We start from the raw sequence: 12,689 nt of genomic DNA, 5'->3' as shown, positions 1-12,689 counted from the left end.
AATTAATTGTATGAAAATGACTTCTTTGTAGGAGATGTCTCTTTGCCTAAGCTTTTGGAAGTTCCCTGAGGAAAAATTATTAGGCTTCTATCAACTGACTAGGGGCCATAATTCTAGGCAAGAAACACTGAGACGTGAATAGGAATGAAGCAGGAACAGTGGAACAAGGACTCAAGCTGGGATTTCTTGATCTCCCATTTTGGGAAGACCCGTGACAGATTTAGAAGCAGCTGGAAACAGGGCTGCTGCTTGAGTGAAGAGATTACAACATTAGACTGCATGTTTTAGCATTGGAAGGACAGATACTGAAGCTGAAGCTCAAATATTTTGGCCACCCAATGTGAAGAGAAAACCCCCTGGAAAAGACCCTGATGCTGGGAAAGATTGAAGGCAAAAGGAGAAGGGGACGGCAGAGGATGAGATGGCTAGATAGCATCACCGATGCAATGACTATGAACTTGAGCACGCTCCGGGAGAGAGCGGAGGACAGGAGGACCTGGCGTACTGTGGTCCATGGGGTCACGAAGAGTTGGACACGACTTAATGACTGAACAACAAAGGCAACATACTGAAGGAAGGGTGTGTCGTTTCTTGCTTCTACAACTGGATTGGACAGAGTCCTATGGAATCTAAGGGAATGCCTTAAACAGTATGTATACTGATCGCCATATCTGGTGCCCAAGATTTTTGTGTGAAAATGTCAGTACCTCCTCAGAGAGGTACTAACTTACCTACATACTAACTTACCTACAATGTTCCTCATGCTGTGAGAACAGACATCACAAGGAACGTTGTTCCCTGAAAGACTGCCACATAAAATGAAAGGCTCAGGTACTCATTAGTAGATCTGCTCTCAGCAAGCTCCCATATCAACCTTTACTTCTGCCTAAGTGCACAGTTTGCTATTTCAGGAAGTTAACAGTAGGCACACCACTAAGAACAGCTTTCATAAATTATCTGGAATTGGGAGTGAGCAGTGAAGTGGCCAAGTTTGCCGATGATACCAAATTATCTAGGGTGGTTAAAACAAAAAGGGATTGTGAAGAGCTCCAAAAAGATCTTTCCAAACTGGGGAAATGGGCATCTAAATGGCAAATGTGGTTCAATGTAAGCAAGTGTAAAGTGATGCACACTGGGGCAAAAAATCCCAACTTCAAGTATAATTTGAGCTAGCAGTGACCAACCAAGAAAGAGATTTTGGTTTGGTGGTGGACAGCTCAATGAAAATGTCAACCCAGTGTGCAGCTGCTCTAAAAAAGGCAAACTCCATGTTAGGCATAATCAGAAAAGGAATGGAGAATAAAATCGCCAATATCATACTGCCCTTATACAAATCTATAGTATGACCACACTTGGAATACTGTATACAGTTCTGGTCACCACACCAAAGAAAGATATTGCAGAACTTGGAAAAAGTGCAGAAAAGGGCAACTAAAATGATCAAGGGGCTGGAGCATCTCCCCTATGAGAGGTTATAAGAGCTGAGATTCTTTAGCTTGGAAAAAAGGAGGGTAAGGGGAGACATGATAGAGGTCTACAAAATTATGCATGGTGTGGAGAATGTGGATAGGGAAACATTTCTCCCTCTTTCAAAATCCTAGAACCTGGGGTCATCCTATGAAGCTGATTGGTGGGAGATTCAGGTCAGATAAAAGGAAGTACTTCTTCATGCAGTGCATAGTTAAAATATGGAATTCACTACCACAGGATATAGTGATGGCAACCAATTTGGATAGCTTTAAAAGGGGGTTAGACAAATTCCTGGAGGAAAAGGCTATTAATGGCTACTAGTCTTGATGGCTACATGCTACCTCCAGTACCAGAGGCAGTGAGCTTATGTACACCAGTTGCTGGGGAACATGGGTGAGAGGGTGCTGTTGCACTCATATCCTGCTTGTGGGTTCCTAGTCGATAGCTGGTTAGCCACTGTGTGAACAGAATGCTGGACTATATGGACCCTTGGTCTGATCCAGCATGGCTCTTATGTACTTATGATTTGCTAACAAGCTAGTATTACAAGAAGATCTTCTCAATAAGTAGGTGGCCCCAGCCTGCTACTTGATATAGAAGACTGAAGAAGTGCTTACTTGTAATTCCCATGCTACTTTTTGAGTATAATCAACTACACAGAAAGAACAGCACAGGAATGTAGTAAGACAAGGACAGTTTGCCCCTCACTCTCCTACAATGAAAAACTTGATTTGAGGCTCTGGTGTGGTAGACACAGCCCTACTGGCTCCTGATCCTGTAAGCAGCAGCTGGGCTGCTCCTTCTGGGTAGGCCGGATTCTCTTCCTATGATTCTGATTAATCTCTAACTCTTGTTGAATAACAGAAGCTAGATGGACTATAAGAGGTCAAGTTAGTTTTGAGGGTGGCAGGGCACATCCTGACAGAAATTGCCTGGAGAACTAGAGATCGGAAATAGTCATATTCTAAATTTAAATTGCACATCCCACAACATCCGCAACCCTCAAGGCACCTTACAAAATATACCGCCTCAATAGAGCATCAACTCTTACACGAAAAACCCTGAAATGAGACACAAGCAGCTCAGCCAGTTGCTTTTGGATTAAAATTAAAAGAATTGAAATAATCAATCTAACTTCAGGCTCAATTTTCGCACCAAACGCTGCACTGGTTACCCTGATGGATGGGAGATAGACATGGAGAGTGCAGCATTAACCATGCTATCCTTTCAGGATTAGGAGTGAGGAGCATGGAGTTTTGGTAGTTCGATTCCTACCTGAAGGGCAAATTTCTGAAGGTGGTACTGGGAGACTACTGCGCAACCCATGACATTTATACAATGAGGTCCTCCAGAAAACCACTAAGCAAGGTCAACCAGGGTTTTTAAGTTGGGTGTCGTCAATACACAGATGGCATTCAATTCTACCACTCCTTTACATCTGATTCAGGTGAGACTATGAAAGTGCTGAATCAATGCTTGGAATCAGTAAGCTCAATCCTGACAAGCTGGAGGCACTGTTGGTAGGTGGTTTTTCTATTCTGGATGGAGCAGCACTCCCCCTAAAAGATCAGGTTCTCAGTGTGGGGATGCTCATTGATCCAGCTTTGTTACTGGAAGTCCAAGTGGTGTCAGTGGCAAGGAGTGAATTTAATTCACAGCGGCTGGTGCACCAGCTGGAAGCCCTCTTCAAGATATTTTTATCATGGTTATCCATGCTCTGGTAACCTGAGGCTGGCTCTGAAGACTGATTGCAAAGTGTAGTTAATTCGAAATATATCCACTTTTTATTAACTGGAACAGGGTTTATAAACACACACACACACCCCTTGTTTAAAGAGCTGCACTGTCTTTTGGTCTACTTCTGAGTACAATTCATAGACCTTGCACTTACTTTTAAAGCCCTACACAGTATAGGATGCAAGTACCTGAGGAAATGTCTTGTCCCTCATCAACCTGCTTCTGCACATGTATCTTCTCCAGAGGCCCTCTGTAGCAAAGCATCTGGTGACTGGGAAAGAAAGCCTCCTCTGCTATGATGCCCTGTTTATGGAACTCTTTCCCTAGGGAGGCTCACCTGGCACTCATGCTGATTGTCTTTTAAGTATCAGGCAAAGATCTTCTTATTCTCCCAAACTACCGATGTTGGATAGGTTTTTAACTTCTGATAGTCTTAAAAACAATTGTCTTTTTATCTTGTTTTTTATTTTTATTTTTAATGTTTGTTATGTTTTTATCTTACTGTTTTGAACCACCCTGAAATGTTTTTATTAGAGGGTGATAGAGCACTTCCTGAAATACCCAATTGAATAAACAGGCCTTGCATTTCTTTCTAAAATCCATCGAAGTGTACCTTCATTACACACTTGGAATGGACCACATTCCACAATGCTGGAGCAACTGCCTTATCATAATGCTTCCCCGCCCAGCCCCTTTAAAGTCTGACGAAGGCCACCTCCAAAGACCAGAGCCAGGAAATCTGGCACAGGAGGCTGCACACATCAGCTCTGTCCTTTCCATTCCTGAACTTGCTGCATTGAACAGCAAGGTCCAACAGGGGCTTAACATTCACCTGAATGTGAGTAGAACCTCTGTGTGATTGGGAACCCGGATAAAGCAGGCTTCCCAACTGCATGGATGATTCTATTCACATTCAAGTGAATGTGAGCATAAGCCCCCCTCAGACCTTGCTGCACAACACGGAAAGTTTGGAAATGGGGAGGACCAGGACGGACTGTTGAGGGCACGGACAGCATGTGTGGCCCTATGCCCCCTAGACGCATTCAGATTTCCTGTTCAGACATAATGCCTTAACAGGGTTCTTGTCAGGCAAGGGAGTAGGTTCATATGTGAAGAAGGACTTGCTGATATGTACAGATCTCACGGCTGTAAATCAGATTGATTATTGATTTATTTCTAACCTGCCTTTCTATAAAAATAATCAAAGAGGCTCATAAACAACAGATCCTTGAACTGAGCTTGAAAGTTAGTGCTATGTTTGCAATATTGGTCTATTTTGTTACTACCTGTGAGAAGACAAGTTGCAGCATTCTGAGAAAGCCAGTGTGGTGTATAGCGGTTAGAGGCTCAGACGACGAGAAAGATGGCTTCAAATACCCACTCAGCCATGAAGCTCCTACCAGGTGTCCTTGGGCCAGTCACTCTCTCTCAGCCTAACCTACCTCACTGGGTTGTTGTAAGGATAAAATGGAGGCAGGAGAGAACCATGTATGCTGCTATGAGATCCTTGGAGAAAAGACTGGATATAAATGTAGTAAATAAAAAATCTGCTGCAGATACAACTTTCTGTACTCTCTTAAACGGCTGCCCCATGTACAGTAGTCAATTCTGAATATTACACAGGCATGGATCACAGTGGCAAGATTCATGTTTGCCAGGAAAGCATACTGGCAGTATTTCAAAGAAAGCTGATAAAGAAATCCTGGTCACAACCACTGGCTGTTTCTCTAGCAGGAATCTGGGTCCAAAAGCTACCTCAGACAACAAAACTTCTCCAATAAAGGAAATGTAAACCATTTACATATAACAGCTAAATGTACCTCTTTAAGAACACTGGAATTTGCTATCCAAATCACTTCCACCTTGTCTGGATTTAGCTTCAGCCTATTGATTCTCATCCACTCAACCATGTTTAAAGAACAAGTGTAATAAATGAATCTGCAGTACTTCCCATTATATTTACATTGCATTAAGGCTGCAATCCTATACCCATTTACCCAGAAACACTTTAAACAGTCATATTATCCTATTTTTGGCAGAACAGATGGAAGGCAAAAATACCTATACTTAGGTTGGACTATTATTACTACTTTCAGATAATAACTGATCTTGCATTATAATTTAGTGATTTTCTCTGTGGCTGCAGTCTGGTGCATCCCATGCACAGCATCTATTAAAAATCAATTAGATTTACATGCCCAAAATGGAATGCAGGACTGGATACAAGAGCCTTCTCCAACCTGGTGCCCTTCAGGGGTTTTGGATCACAACTCCCAGCATTCCTGACCATTCACCGTGCTGTCTGGGGCTAGTGGGAATTGTTGTTATTATTTATTTCATTTCTATACTGCCCATTAGCCGAGGCTCTCTAGGAGATTCACAACAATTTATAAAAATAGATGCAAAAACATTATAATACATTATAATAAAATGCAGTCTAGAAGAGTTTTAAGAGTTTTAATACAAAGTTTAAAAGAATTAAATAGCTAAAAACAACTATAATTCACAATTTCAGTAAAAGAACTGTTCAAGGCAGCCAACATAAGTGCCCCATCCTATAAAATCTAAAACATCTAGAGGTCACCAGGTTGGAGAAGGCTGGCATATAGTTTGTATAGTAACAAAAGAACAAGAATATATTATCCCCCCACCACCCCATTCTATCTGAAAATAAAATGCATTGCTATTCACAGCAAACTTTTCACATTTCAGGATTCAAGGTCCTTCTGATGTTACATACTTGGAAGCACATTTGTGACGTTCTTAAGGGAACACCATCATAATATTTAAACCAACACATTCTGGGGAAAAGGCTGCCAGTCTCACTAGGATAAGCAGACAGTTAGAATGACAAAGGAATAAGGGAAGTGCTGCATGGAAAAAGAAAAAAGAACCAAAGGAGGAAGTACAATTCATCTTCCATTTACTGCCGCTTGACCATAAGCATGAGTTACTAGATTATGGATCATCCCTTTGCTTTGCAAAAAAAAAAAAAGTAATGAAAATGTCTTCTCTGCAGATCTTTATATAATTGGGACCGAGAATACATCCTAAATCATTTTATCATTTACTTCATAGAACTACTACTCTCTTTAAACTTGGGGGCGGGGGGAAGACATGAACATGTAATGCTTTTACCTATCGCCTTTTTTGAAAACATATCACTGAACTATTTTTCCAAGAAAAAGGAATCCTAGCTGAAACACTGAAAAGATGGAACAGCTGCCAGTGCACTTGAACCGATCTATGAATACAGAACAGTGAACTCAGACTAAACTGAAGACACCTGTATCAGCTTGTTCTTAAAATACATTACTAGTAGTTAAGGAGAGTGAGTCAGTCAGAATTGCTTTAAATCAAGGCAATTTAAATCAGCAAGAAAAAAAGGGAGATTTAAATCAATGATTAAATAGTCTGCCATTGAAACTTTGTCATATATTTCCTCAACCATGATACAAATCTGACTACCAAACCATGTTAATTTACAGCAAAATAAATTATTTACATTGTTTTATTCTCAGCCTTTGCATCTCTTTGACTCGCTTTATATATATTTTTAAAATAAAATCCGAGTTTATTGATTAAAAAAAAACATTTTTATCCACACAACAAAATAGGAAAGATTTGAAGGTTTATCAAACAGGTATATTTCCCATTCATACATTAGTACCCTCCTTGTCACATAAACTAACCAACTAAGGACATAATCCTATGCATGTTTAGACAGAAAAAGTCCTACAACTCCCAGCATTCTGGAACTTGTAGGATTCTACAATGCTGAGAATTGAAGGACTTCTTCTGTCTAAACATGCATAGGATTGTGCCCTAACTGGTAGCTTCGTCATTGTGAATAATTTCACACCAATACCGGAATAATATATAAATGCATACACCTGTATCAAATTAAAAGGAAAAACCCCAAGTTCCCATATTTAAGAAAAATGCATTCAGATATGTAAGAAACATCCAATCTCAAAATTTGATCACTCTCTCTGATTTGGTTTTCAGTTTGGAGCATGACTTTCAACCTTGTGTTAGCCTTTAGATTTTCTTGACAGAATCTGAATTTCAACACCAAAAGCAGCTTTTGAAAGTTAAGTATCTAGTTAGTCAACTGTTCCTAGGAAGTATTATTATTATTTATTTATTTATTAGCTGCCCATCTGCCACTCTAGGAGGTGTACAATACATTTAACAACACAAAATACAACAAATCAACTGAACAAAACAACATTACTATAAAAAAAGCTCATCAAAGAGGAGCATGGCAGAGGTCAATAGAGGGAATTCCACAGAGTGGGGGCCACCAAAGAAAAGGCCCTCTCCCTAGTCCTCACCAGCCTAGCTGTCCTGGTGCTAGAACATTTTTGTGTGCTTCCAGAAGATCACTGAATAATCAAAGGCCTATTTGAGTTTAAATGCTGGTTCAAGTAAGCATCAGCCTGGGCTTAACTGCAGGTAGGCTGTGGCATTTTGGCAACTATGCATAGAATAACTAGATTCAGTTATCTCAAACTATATCAAGCTCTCTGGACTGACAGCACTGAGGCACCTAGCATCTGTTGGCAGCTGGTGCATATAAAGCGAAGGGGCTTCACCAGCATTGTTTCCAACCAGCTTTGATATCCATGGCTCCAGGGATCATTCTTGTCACTATTTACACCCAGAATGGAATTTTTATTAGGCATGATAAAAAGTAGACTCAAGATGCCCTAACAACCTGGTGAACTTATTTTAAAAATCTGCACAAATAAACTATAAGGATAATCTATTCAAGTTCAAGCATTTTCACATCCCACTGATTTCAGTGGAAAAGTTAAGTACCTGCTTAAATCTCTCCCAGCATTAAAATGCTTCATCATGGATGAAAATATGTGGCATGATCCAATGAAACAGTTTTCAGAGGATTTGGTAACAGCTGCCAAAGTCTTAGTTCCATGGAAGATTTACTATTATATATACATTAGAGAAACACAAGTACATTTAAATGCACAATGCATTCTCACTCTAACTACAACAATGTATTCTAAGGTCTTCTGGGTTTTTAAAGTGGAAGATGGTCCCCCTCGAAATGCCCACAGAGTAGTTTTTACACACTACAACCTTACCTAGGTAGAGTGAGGAGTTTTCTTTCTTGACATTGTCATCCAAGTAGGTTGGTCCCAGAGTATAGATGGGTGTGGAGCCCATGCCAATGAGGATTTGGGCACAAATAAATAAAGCTACATAGAGTGAGTGGTCATTTCCACCTGAATCCTTGATGCAGGCTAGCGACTCCACATGGTCTTTGGCTGTGTTATTGCCAGTCATGCACAAGCCATCATTAGACACAGAGGAGTTCAATTCCTGGATCTGATATGGTGGAGAGATGAAATGAGGTAAAGAAAATATGGTAGCCCCAAGAGCAATAAAAAAGCCACCAAAAGCAAGCCACAAAGGCCTTCGTCCTCGCCCCCCAAAGTAACTGATGAATACCACTACCACCAGGCTGCCAATATCAAAACAGCTGACCAACAGCCCGGACTCTGAGCTTTTCAGACTGTACCTCCTCTCAATGGTGGTGATAACACTGCTCAGGTAGCCAGAGACCATTAAGGACTGGATGAAAGTCAGGAAGCACATACACACCAAAAAGAACCGGGAGTCTGTCAATATTACACCAAGATATTTTCTACCTGGGATTGCTAGCAGCGTAGAAGCCGGTGAAACACCTTTACTCATGCCAGCAGAGTTACTGCAGTCTGTTCTTTCAGTGAAACTCCCAATTCTTGAAAAGCTTGAAGCTGTAAAAGACAACATGGTCCTGGAAGCAGCACTAGCAGCAGTAACATCGTTGGGATGTTTTGATGTGTCAGGGTCAATGCCACACCTCTGATCAGAGCTGCCCTGGAAACGCTGTAAGAAATTCCTTTTGGCTGCAATGAGAGCACTTTGTGTGGTATTAATCTGTGGAACAGACCCATTCAGGACCGGCAAGCTCTTGGACCTAAAGCTGTCATCTTGCTTTTCTGGTTGCTGTCCCCTAAGAGAATTTGGGCGCTGGTGCTTCTGCTGCTTTGTTATCCCTGACAAAAGCATGCTGATGGCAAGCCTGGTTTGGGATGAGTTACCAATTCCCAGTAAGACACATGGCTTCGTTGAACATCAGTGCTGCCTTTTCATCCCAAGAGCATGCACCCATTCCCTGTGGCTTTCAAAACCAGCCCCAGACACTCGGGAATAAGGAACCTACAATCCAACACTGTCACATAAATGCATCAAAGGACGTGTCCAGCAGATTCTTCTGTGGCTCCATACTTCTTAATACTGTTTAGGGACTTGTTCTTCCCCCACCAGCAGCTGAACTATAAACAGATTGGACTGGTGTGCTTCCACCCTGCAGGCATATTCCCACGTGGATTAATTGGCCACGGTCAGCAGTGAAGAAGTGTGAGAGCTCCTAGTGAAGCCCAGACATTGAGATAGTGTCCTTGACTGCCTGCATCACTGGCTGCCAAGCCACAGACTGGAAGACGTCCTCTCCCTGTCTCCACTTTAAAGCCTCTTGATGGCAAATCTACCAATCTGTAATGCAGAGAGAGAGAGAGATCAAGCAAAGAAGGTCAGCATGCTGCTTTTGTCCTGCTTTGCCCAGAAGTAGTTCCCAGCTGCTGCTCCCTGGGGCCAGAAAAGGACACAACAATCTCTATTACCAAGCACTCTTCCCTGAACAATAAGAGCAGAATAGTTGGAATCCCCTCACCTCGACCAAATTCCCCCTCCTCTGCACCCAGTCTAAGTCAGAAGCAATTTTAATAGCCTGACAAATACGACATTCATTTTAATGTATGGGAAGAAATACAGGACCAACAAACACTATTTGAATTTCTCCCACAAAAAAGTAGTCACATATCTGAAAGCAAAATTGGGTTAATTTCAGCCATTTCTTTCCCTCATCTCACCCCAGCAATGTACTCCTTGTAAAGATAGATATTTATTCAAGAGAGCACACGTGGAAGTGTGTAGTATGTGCCTTTATGTAGACATTAAAGCTCCTTTTATTTACTCAGATGCAAAGGTCAGCATACTAACTCCTTTATTTGTATGGCTAAAAATAAATAGGCTGGAATAAATATTTGATTACAAATATCAAGGCATCGTAGGCTGTCTGCACTCCATCCATAGTTTGCTTTTCTGGGCTCTTGATAACGAAGATAGGAGTTATAGGAGCTGTGCCAAAGCCAAGGGAAAGAAATAGGCACAGGAAACAAAGAGGCTCTCTGAACACACAACTGACGGATATGTGCCAACTCAATACAGATCATACAAGACACCGGAGCACTACTTGGATGCAACTGGCACTACATACGGCAACAAGCAAATACAATTTCATGCACACATCTTCATGCACATTCAACACAGGCATCTTGGGGCACAAAGACTCATCCACACACACACACAAACACACGCATCTATGCCTTTGGCCGGAAGAAAATGCCCGCCCGCGCCTCCATCCAGAAGCATTCGCTTGCTCCACGCTTGTCTTTGTAAGTCCCTGCTTGAGCTTTATGCGAAGTCTAAAGGCATTGCCACACACCGGGATATGATGACGACGATGGTGGCGCTCCTCCAGGCTTAACTCGACAGCTGCCAGCCCCGTGCAGCAGCCTGCATAAGTTCCACACACCCGGCATGCGCGACGCCTCCCAGGAGAGCCCAAACCATCTCTATCGTAGGCTGAACCTTCGCGTCCACGCGCGCGCACGCCGCGGGTACACACCGCATTCTCCGGAATCTCGGGCTGCCACACCAATCCCAAGCCCGTTTACTCTGAAGTAAACCCCGCCGGGTTCAGCGGCAGTTAAGCGAGCGCAGGACAGTCAGTAACCCAAAAGTGCCCCCAGACGACTTCGGCTTTCCTCGCGCCTCACTCCTCCCCGCGCACGCCGCTATTCCGTCCGGGTGGGCGGCGCACGCCCCCTCCGCCTCCCCCCCACGCCCATCCCCAAAGCCCCTCGCTGAGCCATGGGCAAGTCGAAGCTGCCCCCGCTTCCTCCGGGCGCTGAGCCCCGCTCCGCGCGACGCCGAGTCCGAAACTTCTCTGGAGCCGCCACCCCGCTGCTCAGGGGGAAGCTGAGGGGAGCAGCGCGGGACGTCAACGCGAAGCCCCAAAGGGGCGGCGGAGCGGGGAGCGGGAGGAAGGACGGGCGGCGGGATCATAATACGAGGCATCCCCGGCAGCAGCAGCAGCAGCCGCCGCCGCCTTCCGAGATGAAGAATTAGCCTATTACTCACTCAGCTCAGCTCGCCTGTCTCTGTGGGAAGCTGAGGGAGGAACGGCGCAGGAAGCCAGGCGGCCCCGCTCCAGCCGGGTGGCCCCCTCGGCAGGTAGCGGGCCCGAGCGTCTCCCCTCGAACTCACGCTCACACACGCTCCCCGCCTCAGCGCGGAGCCCCCGGCCTCCAGGAGGGAGGCCGCGCAGAGCGCGCAGGCGCACTCCCTCCCCCCCTCTCCTTTGTGAGGGGAAAGTCGCCAAGCGCTTCGGGGCACCTGCTCCTGCCTTTCCAAGAGGCCGCCCGATGGCTACCCTGGAGACAGCCGCGGCCGGCGGGCGGGCTGGCAAGGGACAGCACAAATTTGCCAAGAGCAGGCCTCCGGGCGGACGGCGGCGTGGCCCCAACCAACCAACCGAACAAACCCAACCGAACAAAGCACGCGCGCGTACACAGACCGGCCCTTTCCATTCTCGTTTCAGCCAAGCGCTCGCCTTTGGGTTCAAGTGTAATTTCTCCGAGGTCATTAAAACACACGCACACGCACACACTTTAGGCTGCAATCCTATGCACGCATACCTGAGAGTCAAACCCATTGACTCAGCTGCTGCTTCTGCGTAAGCCCGCTTAGGATCGCGCTATAAGTTTGATTATTTAGAGCAGTAGCCGGAATAGTTTTAAAATGTTTTAACAATGCAGCCCCCAGCCCCCCACCCACCCAAAAAAACCAAAACCAGGCCTTCCACTTGGGCCTTTCAATGAATACAATAAATGTAACTGGCACTCACATTAGACAATGAAACGGTCTACGATCAGAAAAATACAGTTAAAAGGTCTCTTTAAAGGGTGTGAGAATAATGCGGCAACTAGATTTCCTCTAAAAGTACCTTTAAGGCACCATCCTAGAAAAAAGCCCTACAACTCCCAGCAATCCCCAAGCAGCTGGCTGGGGATTGCTGGGAGTTGGAGGACTTTTTTCTGTCTAAACATGGATAGGATTGCACCCTTAAGGACTAAGGATGCAATCTTATGCATGTTTAGACAGAAAAAGAAGTCCTACAATCCAGCATGCCTCAGCCAGCCAAGGTTTGCTGGGGGCACGCTAGGAGTTGTAGGACATTTTTCTGTCTAAACATGCATAAGATTGCGTCCTTAGTCAGTGACTCTTTAACAAGGAGGAGCAACTGGTTCTTGAGGGAACAGATTCGTACACCACAAAGAGCTGATAGT

At 44.2% G+C, this 12,689-nt stretch overlaps 1 protein-coding gene across 2 annotated transcripts in view; it reads right to left on the bottom strand.

Annotated features, from left to right (window-relative positions):
* SLCO5A1 (solute carrier organic anion transporter family member 5A1) overlaps positions 1-11,622 on the bottom strand; it is a 79,032-nt gene extending 67,410 nt beyond the window's left edge. Inside the window, exons 1-2 of one of the 2 annotated variants that reach the window (XM_084849354.1) lie at positions 11,482-11,622; positions 8,316-9,771 (exon numbers count right to left, since the gene is read on the bottom strand). In XM_084849354.1, coding sequence (XP_084705480.1) covers positions 8,316-9,285 — 970 coding nt within the window. In that variant the 5' untranslated portion in view covers positions 9,286-9,771; positions 11,482-11,622. Of the gene's footprint in view, positions 1-8,315; positions 9,772-10,783; positions 11,135-11,481 lie in introns of those variants that run through there. The other variant, XM_084849355.1, reaches the window with a different exon arrangement.
* Positions 11,623-12,689: the final 1,067 nt, after the last annotated feature.

This window comes from Heloderma suspectum, chromosome 4, assembly GCF_057233095.1.
Source record: "Heloderma suspectum isolate Gila_16-S chromosome 4, 16-S_ref, whole genome shotgun sequence".
Classification (NCBI taxonomy): domain Eukaryota; kingdom Metazoa; phylum Chordata; class Lepidosauria; order Squamata; family Helodermatidae; genus Heloderma; species Heloderma suspectum.
Note: the sequence above shows the minus strand (reverse complement) of the source record. Positions and strands in the feature narration are given on the sequence as shown.